The sequence below is a fragment of the Anarhichas minor genome, unplaced genomic scaffold (assembly GCF_050575085.1).
Source record: "Anarhichas minor isolate MPS153535 unplaced genomic scaffold, ASM5057508v1 ptg000029l, whole genome shotgun sequence".
NCBI classification, from domain to species: domain Eukaryota; kingdom Metazoa; phylum Chordata; class Actinopteri; order Perciformes; family Anarhichadidae; genus Anarhichas; species Anarhichas minor.
Window position 1 is genome coordinate 2092068 of NW_027466475.1, and position 22199 is coordinate 2114266.

At 40.7% G+C, this 22199-nt stretch overlaps 2 protein-coding genes and 1 non-coding gene across 4 annotated transcripts; 1 reads left to right on the plus strand and 2 right to left on the minus strand.

Moving 5' to 3' along the window:
* tmem41ab (transmembrane protein 41ab) lies at nt 1-7139 on the plus strand. Its single transcript, XM_076104225.1, has 5 exons — nt 1-143; nt 5699-5849; nt 6039-6200; nt 6680-6818; nt 6904-7139. The coding sequence occupies exons 1-5, from the start codon at nt 1-3 to the stop codon at nt 7137-7139; spliced, it is 831 nt and encodes a 276-aa protein (XP_075960340.1).
* A 1793-nt stretch (nt 7140-8932) lies between these two features.
* Nucleotides 8933-20861, minus strand: gpr155b (G protein-coupled receptor 155b). Of its 2 annotated transcripts, none has more exons than XM_076104126.1 (20): nt 20748-20861; nt 19531-19722; nt 19230-19377; nt 18904-19033; nt 18614-18789; nt 18211-18363; nt 17942-18009; nt 16956-17127; nt 16174-16329; nt 15983-16066; nt 15703-15826; nt 15092-15176; nt 14808-14895; nt 14426-14648; nt 14007-14084; nt 13396-13565; nt 12819-12914; nt 12677-12741; nt 12357-12494; nt 8933-11658 (listed from the first exon to the last, which is right to left on the minus strand). In XM_076104126.1, exons 2-20 carry the CDS (start codon nt 19677-19679, stop codon nt 11097-11099), a joined length of 2865 nt encoding a protein of 954 aa, XP_075960241.1. In that variant the 5' UTR covers nt 19680-19722; nt 20748-20861; the 3' UTR covers nt 8933-11096. The 2 variants fall into 2 exon arrangements, with proteins under 2 accessions (XP_075960241.1, XP_075960242.1); XM_076104127.1 differs by having other exon boundaries at nt 11528-11716.
* A 564-nt stretch (nt 20862-21425) lies between these two features.
* Nucleotides 21426-21507, minus strand: trnas-cga (transfer RNA serine (anticodon CGA)). The gene has a single exon. It is a non-coding gene; the product is annotated as a tRNA-Ser (tRNA).
* Nucleotides 21508-22199: the final 692 nt, after the last annotated feature.

Below are 22199 nucleotides of genomic sequence, written 5' to 3' on the forward strand. Positions count from 1 at the left end.
ATGCGCTCCTTAGCGGGACTGGCTGCCCTTGTGGCGGCGGCGAGTGTCTTCCTCTACCTGCTGTCGACCCATCTTCCCCCGGGACCGACGCACGGCCCGCCGGGCTCAGCGGAGGAGGAGGACGGGGGAGTCCAGGAGTACAGGTATGGAGAAAAAGAGAGAGAGAGAGAGAGAGAGAGAGAGAGAGAGAGAGAGAGAGAGAGAGAGAGAGAGAGAGAGAGAGAGAGCGAGAGAGAGTGCAGCTTTAATAACTGAAACTGTTTTAATGTCTTAAAATATAGAAGAAAATATATTCCTTCTGTAGTCTTTTTTATTAATTTTCTTTTATTGTTTATTTATTTATTGTTATTGATTTGCAAGATGCGCATTGTCAATCAACAACAATTAATAGTGAAAAAGACACACACACACACACATACACATACACAAACACACACACACACACACACACACACACACACACACACACACACACTTTAAAACCCAGTTCGGGATTATAGGCCTACCTACATTTAAATTAGGCTACTTGAGTATCTCTAAAATTATAATAAAGTGGTTTATTCTTTTTTATACTAAAGATTAGACTTCCTGCCTGAAAAACAATCCTAGAATAAAATCCTGAGAGAAAGGGAGTCGGGATATTAACATTACAGCCTCAGTCATTCTGGTGAATGCAGCTCAGTGGATGACTTTCTGTGTTTGCTTGTTCTCCTGTAATAATTTGGGGTTTTCTCTGACATTACAGTAAAGTGAACATCAACTAAATTGCCCACACATCCGTGATTGTGAGACCCCCCCCAGTCTCTGAGAGTCCTCCCTGTGATTCTGACCCCTTTGGCTTGTGACCCCCTGTCATGAATCAATGTCTGCTAATGATGCGTCATCACAGGTTGTGGGGCCTCAATGTGGACGTTGATTATGAGCAGAGTCATTTACGCTCTTCAGATTATTTATTTTCAAAGCCTCCAACAGCACAAATAACAGTCAGTCATTTTTATGAAGCAGAAGTTAATGTTTCTGCTTTAATAACCTCGTGACCTCATATTTACCTTGAAACCACTCGGAGGATCCGGAAACCACCAGCCTAGTGACCCAACAGCAGTGTTTACCTTCCTCTTTCCCAGTGCATGCTGGGACAGGATCCCGACAAATAACAGCAACGAATGAAGGAATTAATAACCTCAATAAAGTCATCTGTACTTATATTATGTTCTTGACATTCTGTGTTGACTTGAGCACAGCATCAGCTCCCCATCTTTTATATTAATATAATATTTAAATTAAGTAAGTTGACTCCACACAGCTTTCTTTCTGCTCATATTTGTCTTCAGATCTGTTGCATAAATAAGACAAATAATGAAATGTGTTTGATATTCACATCTCCTCCCAGTACATATCGGACTGATCGCATTACTCCTCAGTGTGTGTGTGTGTGTGTGTGTGTGTGTTGCAATGTGCCAGACGGTCAAGTGTGTGGTTGTCTAGGGATGATAGAATAACGCCGACCAAGACACTCTGAAGCCAAGAGCAGGACCCGCGTGTGTGTGTGTGTGTGTGTGTGTGTGTGTGTGTGTGTGTGTGTGTGTGTGTGTGTGTGTGTGTGTGTGTGTGTGTGTGTGTGTGTGTGTGTGTGTGTGTGTGTGTGTGTGTGTGTGTGTGTGTGTGTGTGTGCTCATTACATTGATATGACTCATATTATACAGTTACCTATCAAGTCATTTAAACATGGCGTGATTGCACCTGGGGAAAGTTGTGTGTATTTGTGTGTGTGTTGTGGTCATGATACATGTATGAGTCAAATCATCTTTATCTATTAAGGAGGTTGGCTAACGAACAAATTTGTTAAAACTCTATCTATCTAAAACACTGCACCTTTTCAAACAAAAGAAAACCAAATCAAACACAAAAACAACTAAATAACAGTTGAATGAAATGCTGCAGAGATCTAATAATAAGACTGAGTGTAACTGTTAAACCTCAGTGATCTGATGGAGTTAAGATCAGCATATAACCAACCACAGTAATACACGGTTAAGATAATAATACTACATCTTTAATATCACGACATACACCATATGTCTTACCCTTCTTCTTCTCAGATACACCTTTGTTTTCCAGTCTCTCTTCATGTAACACACATCAATGCTAAACGACATGCGCTATCAAATCACGAGCATGTTGCAGGCTGTTAACGTTATCTCATTATTAAATGTTCTTGATGTCACAAAATGGCCTAAATCTGACATCTGTTGTTTCATGCTGCTGTTACAGCTGAGATGATGTCAGAATAATTTATTACTGTTGATAATCAGAGCTGTGTATGACCAGATTAGATGTTTATTTAAATTTACTTTGAGGAAAACTGTCATCGTATAAAGAGCGAATCAGCATATTATTCATAAAATCAGTTAAAAGAAGGTTGAACTTTGTGTGATCAGAACCGTTGGATTTTTATTCATTTGTTTTGTGTAATTCAAGCCGCTGTCTGAAAGTAAACTGTGTATTTTGTATGAAAACTATTCAAATAAATAGTGTTTGAGAATCAAACCAGAATCACAAAACACAAGATCTCCATACTCAAGTGCATCAATATTTTTCTTACACCCCTATTGATAATATATATTGATAATATATATCGATAATATATATTGATAATATATATTGATAATATATATCGATAATATATATTGATAATATATATCGATAATATATATTGATAATATATATCGATAATATATATTGATAATATATATCGATAATATATATCGATAATATATATCGATAATATATATCGATAATATATATTGATAATATATATCGATAATATATATCGATAATATATATCGATAATATATATTGATAATATATATCGATAATATATATTGATAATATATATTATCAATATATATTGATAATATATATTATCAATATATATTGATAATATATATCGATAATATATATTGATAATATATATCGATAATATATATTGATAATATATATCGATAATATATATTATCAATATATATTGATAATATATATCGATAATATATATTGATAATATATATCGATAATATATATCGATAATATATATCGATAATATATATCGATAATATATATTGATAATATATATCGATAATATATATTATCAATATATATTGATAATATATATCGATAATATATATTGATAATATATATCGATAATATATATTGATAATATATATTGATAATATATATCGATAATATATATTGATAATATATATCGATAATATATATTGATAATATATATCGATAATATATATCGATAATATATATTGATAATATATATCGATAATATATATCGATAATATATATCGATAATATATATCGATAATATATATTGATAATATATATTGATAATATATATCGATAATATATATTGATAATATATATCGATAATATATATCGATAATATATATCGATAATATATATCGATAATATATATTGATAATATATATCGATAATATATATCGATAATATATATCGATATATATTATCAATATATATTAATAATATATATTGATAATATATATTGATAATATATATTGATAATATATATTATCAATATATATTATCGATATATATTATCGATATATATTAATAATTTAGTCCACTGTTTCCATTGTTAAAAGTGATTTAAACAAAAACGTCAAATGTTCATCGGCTCCAGCTTCTAGAAAGTGTTTTGCTGCTTTTCTCTGTTTAAGATCTTTTTGTTGGCTCTTTTATGATGTTTTATAATCTTACCAGTTTATCACTTAACTACAACATTTAGTTTAATTTATTGACACAATTTAAAAATACACAAATATAAAAGGGAGAAAAATATCACAGTGCAGGAAAAGGCTTATTTGAAGCCTCCACCTATATAATGTCAATATTTCACAATATTATAGAGAACACCAATTACATAATACATAAAGAGATGACTACTTCATATTGATGACAAAATTAATGTTGGGATTTGTCAATATAGAAAACAATCAGTTGCAGCCCTAGTTGCTTTAACAACTCAACATTAAACTTTATATCACTTCTTAGTTCATCCTCATCTGTTCTCCTGTATGTATGTATGTATGTATGTATATATATATATATATATATATATATATATATATATATATATATATATATATATATATATATACTGTATATATACACACACACGCATACATATGAAGACTTGTGTCGCTGCGTGTGCAGAAACACAATGTATCTCATGGGATGATGCGTTGACGCATGTCCCTCTTTAAATCGACACACATTCACTCAGTTTCACGCATCATCGACCTGCTGACCAATGACGGAGCAGGATGTTTGTCCGCTGACCAGTAGAAAAGACCAATGCTGCATGTCGGAGCAGGTGGGAGAGGAAGTCTGCATCTTGAGTTTCAACGGGGGGGATTTTGGTGTGTGTGTGTGTGTGTGTGTGTGTGTGTGTGTGTGTGTGTGTGTGTGTGTGTGTGTGTGTGTGTGTGTGTGTGTGTGTGTGTGTTGAGGAGTGTCTTCCCTCCCTCTGCTCAAGTGCTCAGGCAGCGACACTATTTCTGTCCCTCGATCAAATGTATCCTGTTACCTTCCTTCTAATATGAGCTTTCCTCTTCTTTCTCTGTGAAGCGTTGTAAAAGTCACTGTACGACTAACTTTGAGCTCCATAAGCGCACTGTTTAAAACTGCATAATCATTCAAATAAAACAATGTTTGAATCATAAATGAATGGTCCAGATACATGTGACTTCACACTCAACATCAGTACTGAAAAATAGAGATCACATGGATGGAGTTGGATAACAGACCAATCATCTAAAGCAGGATTATTTAAAGGAATATAACGAGGGGAATGCTATCAAAATATCAGGTTTCTTTTTCACTCAAATAATAATAATTTGAAAAAAAGGAAAAATTATCTTAAAGGTATCACCTCATGCAAGTGCTGCTGCACCAATACAATGAAGGTGAATGGACTTTTAGGTAAAAAGAGTGCACATTTAATCATCCCAAAAGCTACTTGGGTTGTGGGGTGATTGGTTGGGAACTGGGACGTTTTCTGGTGCATGATGAACGGTAGAGCCAAACGGATAATTAAGATGGTATTAGCTTATTGCAGATGTGTGTCGGTGTGTTGTCACAGTGAGGAGAGCAGGCAGCAGCGGAAGGACGCAGACGTAGCAGGAAGAGTTCAACGAGTTATTGTGCATAGAAAGAGCTTACAGGTAGGTGTTGGGAGGCAGACCGGTTCAGGTCAAAGATCAGGTTGCTTGACAAACCAAAGTTCATGACAACTGGGATGAACTGTCAAAGCAACAAGAGATCTCTGGGCTGGCATTTGTAGTGAGCGACTGATGAGGGAAGTGAGAACAGGTGAGCAGGTGGACGAGGGAAGTCTGGTGGACAGGTAGTTATGAGATGTGGCTGCAGTCCAGGTCCATTTCTACTTTTCTACTTCGAGGACTTTCAGCTGATTGATTGTTACAGGATTTTTTTTTAACTGCTAAATATTTATTAAGAGTATCAGATTAAAAAATCTATTGTTGGGGCTGTAATGAAAGGCATTCTGGGAGATGTATAAATCAGTGTGTGAGTCCTTCTTAAAGCTACAGGAATGTGTTGACAGAAGGATGAGGCACTAAGTCTTTGCCGTGGTGCGTTTCTTTCCATCCAGGCTGAAGTTCCCGTCGGACCTGGACGAGCTGCGGGAGCTCGCAGAGATGCTCAAGTTCTACAACAGAGAACATCACGGCTACGTTCTGCTGCTGTTCTGCAGCGCCTACCTCTACAAGCAGTCCTTCGCCATACCGGGCTCCTCCTTTCTGGTGAGGAGTACTGAACACACACTTACACATGTCGGACGTGAGGGCAGGATGAGCTCAAAACATCGTGCAGTTATCTAGGCAATGCATTCCAAGAATTTTATAGAATCAAGTACCAATTTTCATGTCTAGTTTGAATTTTGACAAACACAGTTTGCACAATGTTCTCCGATCCATCTAATCCTCCTTCAGAACATGTTAGCCGGTGCGATATTCGGGCCCTGGGAGGGCCTGGCGTTGGCCTGCCTGCTCACCACCGTCGGCTCCACGTTCTGCTTCCTGCTCTCCTCTGCATTTGGAAAGCAGCACGTGGTCCAGTATTTCCCGGAGAAGGTGGCCCTGCTGCAGAGGAAGGTAGGCGTCTCCCCGTCCGAGAGTCATGATGGCGGCAACGCTAACGTGAGCGTGCTAACGTGCTCGCCACGTTAACACGCTTACGGTATGTTTGCATTTCGTTTGCATACGTTGGTGAATGCAAGTATTTTATGAACTTTATGGAAGTCATTTTTTTGGCCTCAGGGATTTGAAAGACAAAACTTTTTCAACTTCTTTTCTCTTTAATCCTCTTACCTCCTGACCTGTACGACTTGCTAATATGAATTTATAATTTAAAATACATATATATTTTATACCAGTGGGAACAAAAAGTTTTCTTCCTCAGATTAGTAAAAAACTACATTTTGGTTGTGATTTTAAAGATTTATGGTTGTAATAAAAACGATGTAAACAGTAAAGGCCAAATAAGTGAAAAATTTAAATATTATTTACTTCCTAATTTGAGGAAACCTTGCAGACTCTCTGTTCCTGCTTTCTTCTCTCCCTCCCTCCGTCAGGTGGAGGAAAACCGCAGCAGTTTGTTCTTCTTCCTCCTGTTCCTCCGTTTCTTCCCTATGACTCCTAACTGGTTCCTTAACATCACCTGTCCCGTCCTCAACATCCCCATGCCCATTTTCTTCTTCTCTGTGTTCATAGGTGAGACTCCACACACACATTCACACACACACACTTAAAATCACACTCCAAACACTGATGACTCGGCTGTTTTCTCCTCCTCCAGGTTTGATCCCCTACAACTTCATCTGCGTTCGTACGGGCTCCATCCTCTCCGAGATCTCCTCCCTGGACGATATCTTCTCCTGGGGGACGCTGGCTCAGCTCCTGGCCATCGCCCTCATGGCTCTCCTCCCTGGAGCGCTGATCAAGCGGTACAGCGAAGGTCACCTCAAGATGGACGGCATGGACAGTAACAGACCCAGCCGGGCTGAAGTCAAGCCGGACCGGAAGAGACGGTGATTCTGGGACTGAAAAGAGGAACACGTCGTGGTTTGGGATTCCCAAACAAACACGACGTCAGAAGAATTGAGATGGAGAGAAAACTCTCTCCACTTGGGCCTCGTGATTGTCTGTCAGGTCACACCAAACGGCTCATCATACTCGCAGTATGAGCGGTTCTGAAAGTTTGGGAATGTCCTCGGGTCATGTTGCACCGGGCTTTAAGGCTACATGGTGTTACACAAAGTTAAAGTTTTAGGGAAATCTTTTTAAATTCCTTAACTCACATTGATATAAGTTAATTTGCCCTATCGCTGTCGTCCTCGGGGTAAATACTGTGATGATCGATGTTACAGCAGATTCAAGGAAATCACTCCGATCGTCTCGACTTAAGACATTGTAAAAATTGGCTTTTTAATGATTTAACCCTGAGGAATGACCCCGAAACATGACTAACTATATGTTCAATTTCGGTGGATGGTTGGCTGCGCTCGTTCTGTCGGTCTGCATCCACTGAAGGCTGCCCATCATGCAGTCGCCCGCTTTAATCGTCTGCTGTGCGTCATGTTGTGTTTCTGCCTTTCTTTCTCCGTCCATCGTGACTACAGTTGTAAATTCTGACCTTCTGTCCAGCGCCAAGTTACCACTCGAGCTTGAAAGTGATTTTCTCGGTGCAGTATGGAGATCAGACAATTGACCAGCTGGACATTAACGTCTCTCCTCCTCACATATGTTTACTCAGCGTTTGAAGCCGGGATTTGCTCGGAAAGACGTTTTAGCACATTTGGACTTTTAAAAAGTCTAAAGATTGAGCGTGTCTCCGTCTCTTCTTGTCTTAAAGCACTTACACACGTCTTAATGTAGCTGTGGCTGCATTCACAGAGGACACGTCAGGTGTGATCTTCTCATGATGGTCTCAACAAAGCGAAGACAAAATGAAATTTGAACCCCGACAAACCGTAATTTGGTCACATGGCTTCTGCTGCAGACTTGCTGCTAACAGATCAGGCTTGTTATTGTTTTCTTCTCACGAGCACCTCGACTTCACCTGAGGGGAGTTCACTACCTCACTGCTTCACTGAGCTCAGACAGTCCAGGGTTTTACAGTAGATACTATGTGGATGGACGTGTTAAGCCAGTGGAAGTTAAATGCTTTAGCTGAACTAGAGGCTGAACTAGAGGCTGGTTGGAGAGGAGCTGCGGAGCCCGGAGAGAGGACGGCATCAGGCGGCAACAGCAAGAAGCTCACTGACAAACGTTGCATTTCCTGCGACTCCTTCACATGAAAAGTCAACAATCAAGTGTGACCTCATTCGTCAATCGATTAGTGATTCAACATTTATTCAAATGAAAATCTTTGACCACTTTAAGTCTGTTGCTATCAGTGTAACTGTTGAAAGTTTGAAATTGTACTATATATTTTTTTAATCCGTATTTTTCAGGGCAAAGAGTTTATAGATAAATCTTAAATTGTAGATTCTTATTTAAAAAATGTAGAAACAGTCTGAAACCGACGTCTTTGACAGAAGATTTGTCATCTTCTGTATTATTTAGACGCATTTCAGGATGAACCTTGGTGAGCACAGTCCAGAGTAAAACAAGTGTTGTTGTTGTTGACAATGTTGCTTAAAGTTTTAAAGGGCTCAGCGTAGGTCAAGATTTTAGTTCTCTTCTTCTTCTTCTTTGACCAAAAAAAGTTCAAGGAAAACAAACCGACCTGTACATCGTGTGCATTATGTAATAAAACCTGTAATGTCTGTTTTGAATCAGAATCAATGATTGTGTGGTGACAAAGAGAAACGTGGGCTTTTGGATGCAAACAGTAGTTTATTGGTGACCACAGTCGTTACAGCAACACACTTAAAACATCCAGCAACACTAATCCTGTCCACCAACAACACGCTGGTCTCAACCTCTCAGTTCCACACACACACACACACACACACAGCAGAGACTCAGACACTTTTATTCATGCACACACACCTTCACATCGGCAGGCACTCGACTCAGTAAACACGAGGACCTGATGTGATCCGCATGAACCTCAATGTGGTGTCAGTTGGCAGAAGACGCACAGATCTGCACTTTAGATGTTTGTGATGAAGAAGAAGAGGGTTCCAGAAGAACAGAGGAATATTATTTCTTTGGCCATCATGCTTCAGGTGAAAGTATCAGGTCACATTAGAGGTGTTTACCCTGCTCATGTGCATGTATCACCATCCTCACCTCCTCTACAACCCATAGAAACAATATCACAGATCAGCAGGCCAACAATATGTGTGGTGGAGTTAGTCGCTCAGTGGAGCCAAACCGTCTGTTAACAGCTCATTAGTGTTAATGAACTACAGCATAATAAACTTGAAGTCAGTTGTGTGTTCATTAGAAGAGTTTATGACTAATCGTATCAAAGCGTAACAAGATGATACAACACATTTAAATGGGTTTGTTTTAAATAACGGCCTCTGTTGAATTCCTTAAACGTCCGAGTTAAAGGAACACTTCAGCTCCACAATGTTCATGTGTGTAGCCGGGCTCCACAATGTTCATGTGTGTAGCCGGGCTTCCGTTGATCCTCAAGAGAAGAGAACAAGTCTTGATGAATTGAAGTAAATGGAGGCCGTGTTTAAAAACAGCAGAACTAAATTAAAACATCCGTTTACAAACTCTCCCACAACTGGTGCAGAATAATCAGAGTCATTTATGCAGTCGCGTGCTCATGACTTTACAAACGTTTTAAAAGACTTCCTCCTCCATCGTCTCATGCAGACTTGCAGCGCTCGTGGGTGTCGTGGAAGGTTTTGCATGTTTTTGGGAAGAACTGAGAACTGAACAAATACATTTTGATTATACTGCACGAGTTGTGTGAGATTTCCTCCATTTTCAGATTCTTTGTTCACCGTGGAGGCGTGAGAGAAAGTGTCCTCATGGAGAGAGTAACTGATATACAAATGATCATTTTAAGGGTGAAGTATTACTTTAACTACACACTTGAGGTTTTAATAAACTTAATTTCATCAGTTTATTTAGAATGAGTTCATGTCTGGCCTGGGCTACATTCTTGAATCAAGCTGGTACCAGATTTGACCGGACAGGCATATGTTTAAATCCCCCCAAATCCATTTAGTGGTGAAGACCACAATCAGTCCAAAACAAACGTTCCAACACAATCAAACAATGCAAAGATAACAAACATCTTCCGCAGCATCGTCACAAGACGAGTGAGTCCAGTGAGTTGCATAATTTAAAAAAAGAAACAGTCAGTGCAGGAGATTCAGTGCTGAGCAGAAGTCTGAGCTGCTCGGAGTCATGCAAGTAGTCAACGTAGACCAGAGCGGTTCAAAGACGCAACGTGCAAAATATCAAATAGTGAAATAACAGGAAGGTTCCAGATGATCTCATGTCTGAAGGGAAACATAGCGAGCAGCCGAGAACGCCATTGGCTCTCAGTGAGCAGCCCTGCAGCTCATTGGCTAAGAGCAACACAGACAGTACCATCAGTTTACCGCTCTGCTCTGGTCACATAAATAACACGATATGTGAGGATGGAAGGCTGATGGATGGCAACTTGAAAATGTTAAGTTGGCACACAGGAAAAAAACAAATCAAGATTTACATCTCCAGGTGACTAAAGTCAAGAAGCTAATGATCAAAGCCGGCTCAGGTGAGGAGAACATTTCAACCAAAAGGTTAAAAGACGTGGTCGGGAACCAGGAGAAGTACCAGCAGGGAGCGCTCGTTTCCGCCTCTTCCTCGTCTCCACGACCCCGAGCATCACTTTGTTCTTTCATGTGTGTCACAGCTCTCATGTCACCGGTTTTATATTTTCCAAGGAACTGCAAATGAAGCCTCTCATCAGCTGGAATTTTGGCGACAGCGTGAAGCCGGAGCGGACATGCGAGCGGCTACAGACCATGAATAGCTGGTCACTCAAAGCAAACCCACCTCCAGAATGTACCACCTCCTCCGCCTCCCTTCCTCTCACATGATCTGGGACCACTCCCCCTCTCTCCCCCGTGTGAAGTGGTACAGCAGCGATGGTTCCTCCTTGAAGCTGTGCCGACCCGTCTGGTGATCCAACACTCCTCCCTGCTGGAGGCGAACGCCGTACAGTCGGGCCTCGGCTCGCCCAGCGCACAGGCCTCGCTCAACCAGCCAGTCCACCAAGTCACTGCCCAGAAACGCACTTTCAAAATGGGGCCGGTGGTGTTGATGGGGATGGGGTGGGGTCGAAGCAGGACCACGCTGGTGAGGAGTAGTTGGGTCATGAGCTTGGTCAGGCTGCAGCTGGGGAATCTGCTCCTCTGGGGAGTCACGGTGGGAAATATGTGCTTGGTTTTCATAGTCAGGCTCAAGCCGGGGTCGGGATGGAAGCCAACACCGACCGGGGGACTCATCCGGATCGGGAGATCGGTGAATCTGGCGCAGATTGTGTGGCTCGTGGTGTAGTCGCTCCTGATGCGGGTGTAGGTACCGGGGCTCGTAGGAGAGGGGATGTCCCAAGGCCCCGTTCTCCTCCTCTAGTCCTCCTTCTCCTCCGAACCTGTCATTATCAGAGGAAGGATTCACCTGTCGAAGCGCTCACACTCTCCCCTGAGCCACTTTGGAGTGATAGGGGAAGGGAGATAAAGAGGGCAGGCACAGGGAAGCAGGGAGGAATAAAAGGAAACATGAGGGGAAGAAAGGAAAGCGCGAGGATTACAAACAAAAAGAGGAGAAAGGAATAGAAATAATGTGTTAGAATGAAAGAAAAGAAAAGCACTCAGGACTCATGAACATCCACAAACAAAGTGTTTTCGTTAGCAGACGTTTTTAGTGGCTACATTTCATATTCAACATTTATCTAACTGCTAAAAAGTAAACAATCTCTTTTCTGTTCTTAAGAATTAGACTATTACTAGAGTTGCACGGTGACAGCAGCAGTCACAGCTCATGTGTCTTTGATATAATAATTCATACATGTACTGCAAACCGTGGTGAAAGGTGCAACATGCAGACTTTGCTTCAAACACAAGAACTAGTCGGAGGATAAAGAACCTCAGTAGCTGCAGCAAGACGGATAAATAACATGCAGAGAGCACACAGAGAAAAATCAAACGGAAACTAAATAATAACAACAGTAATAATGTGGAAATGAACAGGGACACAGCCAAGCAGTTCTGACCTAAAACAGAACTAATTAAATCTGGAATACAATCTCCATGCTCACGTACTGTATATGACACACACACAACCTCGTACCTGCGCGTGTGCACTATGTCCTGTACACACTGGTCTTTGTGGTAGCGGACGAACTGGGTGCAGGTGAGTCTGACCTCCTCTGGTACACCTGAGGGACTCACGTCCTCACCGTCCCTGCCCTGCCACAGCCAGAGCAACCTCACACACACACACACACACACACACACACACACACACACACACACACACACACACACACACACACACACACACACACACACACACACACACACACACACACACACACACACACACACAGTTCTGTGTTCCTCATTTGATCTCAGATGAATCTAGAAACCATGAATGAGAGTCTCCCTCACCTCTTCTTGAAGGGCAGGATGATGAGGTGTCTGTCCAGACCAAAGATCCCAAAGGACAGGAAACCCTGGGACAAAGAGGATGACTAGGAATACTATTTTTGCACTCATGTTTACACATTTAACACACTACACTCAGTGGTACCTGTCCATAGTTGGCCACGGCACAGAAGAACTGCAGCTCGAGGTAAAGTCTTCCTGGGTCCTTGTTGAACAGCCACCACAGACAGCTGGACAGGTTCTACACAGAGAGAAGAAAAACAACCAATCAGACAACAGGACGTTTATCCCAAATAGAGTTTATACACATTAGTCCAGTAAACTAAAACTGATATTAAAAGATGAGACAGAGTCTGCAGCCCTGATCTCCTCAGGTAATCATTCTACAGTCGAGGACCCCTCACTGCTGAGGCTCCATCACGTCTATGTAACAATCTGGATCTTGGTACAACAAGGAACGACACATCCGAGGATCTCAGGGTAGAGAAGGAACACAGGACAACAAGGGATCTGATAGATAACTAGGTATAGTACTTCTATACTTCTATAATACTAAGACCGTCTAATTTCATCACTCACATGATTAAAGTCGCATTCCAGTCATGTGGCCTGTAGATATCATATTTTCAGTGACAACTTAACGTAAAAAACATATTCTTTTGACACACACACAGACACACAGATACGCGCACGCACGCACGGACACAGTATTCTGTCCTCACCGCCAGCAGGCTGACAAAGAGCAGCAGACAGAGCAGAACATGTCTGACTGTCTGTTTATCATCGGTGGGCTGAAGCCCGGGTGGCGGCAAGTTCAGCGGCTGCTCAGACGAGGAAGAACCCTGCTGCTGCTGCTGCTGCTGCAGTCCGTCACACAGCGCCCCACTGTGGCCTGGAGGGGAAAAGACACAAGACACAAATTCCAGGGTGATTGGAGACATCCGAGATATCCCCGATATCACAAATGTGCCTCAGGGAGCTTTGTGAGGATGCCAAGTTTCTCAATTTTGTTAAACAGACTATTGCTGCTGTCTTGCTTTGGTTTAGATACATTACTGACAGACAGCAGATCTTAACTCAACTGCACAAAACAGCCTTTTTATGTTCTAGAAGAAAATACAGAAATTTCCTTCCGTTTCGTTTCCTCTTTAACATAAAACAGAGCATAGAGATTTACTATTTTCTTTCATTTTTTCAATCTTTATTCCATCTCTATCTTTTTGAAATTGTATGAAAGATATATATAGAATATCTTTACTGCACGTCCACCATGCAAACACAATGTCAAAATGGACATTCACTAGATGGAAAGTACTGATCACAGTTGTGTTACCTGTGCTGTTGGTGTGCTCCCTCTGCGTGCTGGCTATCATGTCAGGTATCGGCTGGAGAGGAGAGAAGCTGTGGAGGTCTGCCAACACAACAGAGACAGTACACATATTATATATATATATATAATATATTATATATATATATATATATATATATATAATATTTATATATATATATTATATATATATATATATATATTATATATATATATATATATATATATATAATATTTATATATATATATATATATATATATATATATATATATATATATATATATATATATATATATATATATATATATATATATATATATACACACACACACACATCATCTGGTCCAAGTAATGGACTCATATTTCCCCTTGTTTCATTCAGGTAAATGTTACTTTCGTCTGTATTAGCACAGGTCAGCACTACCTGAGTTGATGCTGCCGGCAGGTGAATTTGCCATCTGTAGCTGTTGTTGTTGTTGTGGTTCCTCCAGGCCACCAGGGGTCCTCAGCTCGTCACTGATGCCCATCACAGCAGCTCTGTTCAGGGCCTGGTAGCCGCTCTGCTCCCTGTCCCCCTGGCTGAGACCCATCAGAGATATCGCACCGAGCACCAGGCTGACTGCAAGCACCACTGCTGTGCTGATGATCTGGAGAAAGAGAGGATATGTGAAGAAGTACTCAACTTTGAGTCATGTATTGGATTTAGATCTAATTTATAAATATTAGATTTAAATAGGAACTAAACAGACTAAGTCAGAGCTGAGGAGACAAGAGAAACAGCACAGAGTGAAAAACAGAACTCTAACCTGAGCTCTGCCGTAGAAGAAGGCAGAATCTATGGTATCAGTCCTCTCTCCTGATATCAGAAGACCTCCGACCGTCAGGAAGGGAACCCTACACACACACACACACAGTTTTTATGTGTTTGATAATATCTGAGACCTCGTTCTAGTACTTCAACTGAGCCAAAGTACATTTTTGTTTAAAACAGATTTTGGATGCAAAGATCCACAAAGCCGACCTGTTGATTTGTAACAAGCTTATCATACAAACATTAAAAGCTTTAAAGTTCCTGAGTGTGCCGACTTACCCCCAACCCAAAATCATGAATACTCCTGGTCGGAGTCTCAGCAGATCATCTCTGTTAGTCAGAGCCAGACACAGAGGGATTAAACCTGAAAAACAGAGCAAACACTCACATACAAGCACTAAAGTTACAATCGGCATTCAGTCCCGGGACAAATGACCCCGCAGTAGTCACAGGTATTTACACGACACCCGATTAGACGCACTCATTTTTGTCCCCTCACAAAATGACATCCTTCTCGGTCCGAGCGGCTCGAACGTCGTCCCAAATTAGTAGGCACGGAGTTTGAAGAGAGACCGAATAGTTAACAGACAAACTAGAATTACTGCCTCGCAGTTGGATGCCAACCGAGAGGCAGTTCATCATTTTTCCTCGTAGATATTTGTGTACAATTGTCATAATTAGCATATTATTTCTTGACTTAGGGCAAAAACCGTGTTCTGACCACCAAGCTCTGAATCAGTTCATAGTTGTGTCTAAGTGGAGGCTTGTGTCCAATTTAAAGAAATCCTTTTTAGGGAAAGGACCTGTGTTCAAAGAACCTGCGTATAAACGCTAATTCTGGTGGAAAAAGGTATAATTGACAGAATCTGACTGCTTACTAATACACTTACCCGTCCAAATGTAGGTGCTGTACAGAGACCCATAGAGCAGAGTGAAGGTGAGAATCTTGCCGAGCAGATTGTCGTCTTGTTTCACCAAGACGTTCCACAGGATCATACTGACACACACCAAAAACTAGAGTGGAGTACAATAGGTTAAGAACAGAGAAGTGAATATGAAGAGCCAAAGTGCTTAATGAACGGTTCCTGGATAGATCACAGGTGAAGCACACGCTCAACAACACTTTAAATCAATGAGAAGTTCTAAAGCTTTAGATCAGCTGTGACTGACCTGAGCCAGGAAGAGATTTAAGGCAAAGAGGTGAGGAAGTCTGTTAAATTTCCTGCTCAGCAGCATCACCACGATGGTCCACACCTGAGAAGAGATGTCACATGATCACACCTTTTATATTACTGTATATTATTCATTATCCGTCTGACAAACAGCTCTAATATATCTCAGATATATATCTGCGTACATACCAGAGCTACGAGGCTGACGATGCTGATGTTGAAGCTGACGTTTTCAAGCTCTGTCACCAGGGGGGTCGGGTCCATCAGAGGGATCGTTAATAACCAGGCCGACACGTACATGATGGGTGCAGACAGAAACGTACTGATCACCATCCCTGATGTCACCTAAAGACAAGACAGAGAGGACGACACCACTTACTGACAGCGTAGCATGAACACTGGATACAGGGTGTTTCATGTGCACAGAGTTGGATCTGACAATATTCATTTGAAAATTCACTCAAGAGAATTGGAAATGATCACCTTCAGATAGTTTAATTAACAAAAATCAATACGTTTTCCCTGATAAAACTAATAACTAACAATTGACACAATAAATATCAAAATATAGCTGATACAGGTTTAAGTTTACGGAAATATTAGCAAACAAAGCTATCTTGTGTTTCTTACAAAAATTCAGATTTTCTTAAACTTTCCTCAGCTTGCTCAAACACATTAATAAACAAGTGGGTTATAATGTCCATGTTGCTTGTTTTACACGTTGGCAAAATGACATAAAATCCTAATAATTCAACTACTACATGTATCTATGTGACTAGGCGGTGTCACGGTGTGGGGGGATGAATACAGAGTATTGTGGATACACAGTTATTTAAACTGCTGGGATTGTTCGTAAACCTCTTCTATTTATTTTAATGTTTAAAATATTGTTTTGTTGCTTCAGTATTGAATAAAACTAATTTCTTACAAGCTGCTGTTTGAAGTGGGATCCCTACATCAGCGACGCTTACCACCTCTAGCTCGATGTTGTAGTGTGCAGCATAGATGGCCACACTAGGTGCGGTCGGGAAGACTCCATACAGGAACGCAAAGTTAGACAAACTGGTGTGGTTGGCACTGGTGCTGTTCACTCCTACGTCCAGAATATCCACCATGTCTTTACAGACCAGCGGCATCACCAGGCTGGAGAGAGAGACAGAAACATAAACCAGGACACGTCATCAAAGACCAGAGGCCCGTTCTACGGTGAGCAAGGTAACTACAGGGTTAACCCCGGGACCTCAGGGCCATGATGGTGGTTCACTTCTCACAAAAGGTACGAAACTACGGAGCTGATCATGCTCCAGATAAGAGATCAATCCCTATAAAATAATTCCCTACTAGCCAATCAAAGCTCGGTGCACGGACCATAAAGTAAGATTACACAAATACAAAGAAGCTATAGATTTATCAAAGTCATAATCCAGGCTTAAAGCAACAGCTGACAAGTGCAGGAAGGACAACTGGCAATAAATGATAGACTGTGTAAATTGGTAAATTAAAAGCCTTATAATATTACTGAGCACAAGTAGATCTGACTGTAGTTACAGTTGTGTATTCCATTAAATGAATGTGTTATTTAGATGTTTGCTTATAGAAGAGAAGATACTTTATTCATTATTGTGTGCATGGCAACATGTCGCCAATCTCTACGCAACAGGTGATTTCAATTATCCTCCAATCAACTCAGAGGGATTATTATTATATTATTATGATATTCAGAATAAAGAAATTGGGAAAAGAGAAACAACAGCAAGTGCCAAAGAAAGAGTCCTTGTTGATGCTGTAGCTAGTGGTGGCATTGATTATTACATCTTCCCGCTTCATGTATGTACTATACCTAAATATAGGAAAAAATATACTATAAAACAATATTTAGTAATATACATTATACTGCAAGTAGGCCACTCCCACATCATATAATCACACACACACACACCATCTCAGCCCCCCTTACAGTTTGGCTGTGATGAGTAGAATCAAGGCCACTCCCGTGTCTCTGGTTAGTTTTCTAAGCTGTCCGACCTGCCGAAGAAACAGAAACATGACTCAACTTTAATGTTATCCTCCATGTTTACACAGGCTTCAAAACAGTTGAAATCAAATTATACTTCCGTAAAAAAACACTGAATTTACAGTCGTCAATCAAAATGAAATATGATTACGTTAAATGTACAGAAAGGCTTAAAGCAGGACGGTACAAAAGACTGAAGACAACCCAACTACCATAGTGAGTCCGAGGTAAAACAAGGCCGCCCCTCCGAACGAGTTCGCCAAGCCATCGATGAACTCTGCCAGCACAGCGGGGATGTGCTGGCCCAGAGCAAAGTGGGAGATGATTCCTATTATCACCATGAACACTATTGGGTTCTTCAACACCTGCACAGGCGACAGAAAGAGGGTGATGGTGTTGATGTGTGTTACACTTGCTATGGCTTGTTCATCACATAAAACACACCTGTGTATATGTATATATATATATATATATATATATATATATATATATATATATATATATATATATATATATATATATATATATATATATATATATATATATATATATATATATATATATATATATATATATATATATATATATATATATATATATACACACATACAATACCTGTAGGAATACGACTCCCAGGATGCCAAGAGTGCTGTGTGAATGGCTGGCCTGCCTCCACCTCTGCACCTCACAAAGAGCGAAGCCGATTGGATTGAGGAGCATGAGGGAGACCGGGGCAACTAGATAGATGTACTGGAGGTACTCTGGATATGTGCTTCGATACAGAGCATCAACTAGAAATACAGAGAGAGAGAGAGACGGGGGGGGGTGTATACGTTTTGTGTCTTAAACACAGTATTTGTCTTTGTATAGAATACATCAGTGTTGGTGTTTTGCGTCTGCCTCACCTATGGGGTATCCTAAGGCGAAGTCGTTGCTCTGCGTAGCGAAGATGGCGTACAAGCCGGCCTTGCTGTATCTGCAGTCTGGACTGGCCACCATCAGAGTCAGCACACATACCAGCACAAACACCGTCACCTGCACACGAGAAGGGAGCATCGGAGTCACATTAATCTCTAACCACCGTGATAAAAAAGTACATCCACATATGACTTCACACACACACACACACACACACACACACACACACACACACACACACACACACACACACACACACACACACACACACACACACACACACACACACACACACACACACACACACACACACCTTAGCGATCAGGACACTCCAGAAAAACGCCCAGATGACGTTTCCAAAGTCCAACAGCACCATGTTTTTGAAGAGCAGAGCTGGAAGAGCAAACTTGGACACGAAGTTCCCCAAACCCTTGGCCTGGCTCTGTGTGATGATATCTGCCCTGTGGGTAGGAATGGAAGAAATTGCCATAAACACACAGCTTGTTCACTTCTCACATTCATTGGATATCTCTAAAAGTCCTGCATCCTGCAGAACCTTCACATGGCGGCTGCATACCTGTGAAACAGAAGGAGAAAAGTGCGACTGTTCTTACCTGCCGGCTATGTAGCCACACAATATGATGCCAAAGCACTCCAGGAGAGCCGGGAAAAGCTTGTCGATGGACATGTGGGGCCCCACAGCAGAGGTGTTGTGGGAGATGTTCTTCCCGTGGATCAGCACGTAGCTGTTGGTGGTCTCCATGGTGATTATGGGATGGAGAGGTAGGGGGGGGGTCAGGTGACAGCTGGGGAGGAAGACAGAGATGGCAAACATACAAACTGCAGTTACGTAAATGAAAAAACTGAAACTGAAAAATCTATCATCCATATTAGATAACCTGGAGCACACTCTGCACCACCTACTGCAGACACACTCATCCAGATACAGGAGAACATTCCTGCAATAAGACTTTATAATAAATCACCTCCGACCAAATCAATCACACGACTCCAACACCGTTACTCTGTCGTTGTTTGGTTAAATCTTTGCACTACTGTTTAGTTAGTTCATTTAATATTATTCTATTTCATTGTATATATTGTGCATTTGACATTTGCATTACTTTATTTACCTGTACCTATAAATGCTGCTGTAGCGAAAAAATGTCCCCTTGCAGGATTAATAAAGTAACTTTCTATCTATCCACCCACCCATCCATCCATCCATCCATCCATCCACCTACCTATCCACCTACCTATCTACCCATCCATCTACCTAAATAATAAAGTGGGGGCTTAACTGAGGGCTTAAATTAGTATGTTGTCCCACTGGAGGGAACCCATAAGAAGACTGATTATTCTTTCTGTCTTTTTATTTTCAGTTTATATAGGTTGCATGTTATATGTTACCCACAAACAGAATAGTACATAACTTACCTGCTAACTATACAAACAATCAGACTCGGACGCAAACCGCTAGACACACACGCAAACAAACCCATAGATCAGAAGACTGATTATTCTAATAGTAAAGGAGAAAGGTGCCCTGGACCCCTGGCTAACGTTATACGTCCCTGTCAATGAGCGTTACCGATAGCACAGTCACGTCAACACGCTTCACTCAATGACAACACATGTCTTCTATCTGACGACACTCTAGTACAGGTAAACTAGGTGTTATCACGTTAAAAAGGCAAAGAAGCTAACCGCTCTCTCATGACAACACCGTTAGCTAGGCGCGTGCTAAAAACATCAGGGGATTTAGGACCTAGTTGAACATCTGGCATTAATATATTATTATAAATGACTTGTCTAGAAACGTGGCGCTTACCTCTGTTACTTAGAAAACCACCTCTGCTCGGAAATAAACGACATTCATCTGTCCTGCTGTTCAAACAAGCCCGTGTTGTTCTGCTTCTGAATCTGGCAGCTGCAGAGAGTGGTGACGCCCTAATACAATGACTGACGGACGATTCAGCCAATCATCGACGAGCTGCACTTCACACTCCAACTGTTGGGTGGTGACGCCCTAAACAAATGACTGACAGACAATTCAGCCAATCATCGCCGAGTTTACGCTTCAGACTCCTACTGTGATTGGATAAAAGCATGCGATGCTGCATTCATGTGATGAGGGCAATGATCATGATCTTTGGACCTCATTATGTGTTTTACAGAAGCGTAACAGCTACAACATGAATACCAAACTAGCAAAGGTTTAAATACAGTCATATTGTATCACTTTAATTAAGAAATAAATGCCTCTAATAAATGAAAGGGTTTTTTTATCCTCTCTTTATCTGCCTATGATAACATTCTTAATATGTTTTATTTGATATTATGACCATTGATACGTTTTTCCTCTTAACTTTTGCAGCACAGGTTTGGTGTCATACGTTTGTTTTTGTTTTTTGTATGAATATGTCATTGATGTCAGATACTAGGTTTTTTTTGCAGGTAGACGGCAAAGGGCAAACTACGTTATTTTATCATGTTAATCAAAGAATGACGCTGTGAGCAGGATTTGAACCTGCGCGGGGATACCCCATTGGATTTCGAATCCAACGCCTTAACCACTCGGCCATCACAGCTCCATTGTCCCCTTTATCTCTAAAACTTTACCTCCTGTAATGACGTGTAAACATGATTCACTGTGACACTCACAGCCATGCAGTAAATAATTGAGCTCCAGCTTTAGGACTGTAGGGAAACTTTCACTGGATTGCTGCTAAAGTGTTTCTTGTGCTTTCGATACACACAAAATGCAAACAATTCTAAAAAGCTTGAAGCTTCATCAACAAAAAGACGCCATTGTTTTTCACTCAAACAGAAATGTCCAAATGTGTCCTTTCTGTCCTCTATTCTATATCATATTTTACTAACATTTCTAAACATTAACGTCACACTAATATCTTGTTTTGATATATGATATAATATAACCTGGTGAGACAAAACCAGTCATTTTCAAATGTTAAGCTTCAGACATTTTTAGATTATTTTGAGAACATTGACATCAAAGATCAAGCCTGTACTCTATAGAGGAATTCCACCAGTGTTCCACTAGATACCTTAATAAATACTAAATCATATAAATATTACACAACCAAAATGCATCTATTGTAGTTGCTTCACAGGCAAACATTGATGTATTTGAGTATCTGAGAAGGACTCATTTGTGTTTCCTTAAATTTGTGGGCAAATCCCGCTGCAGTCTATTGAAAACCTACAGCAACTCCACTACTCCAAGAAGAAATGATCATAAGAGATTGTTGACTAGTGAAAG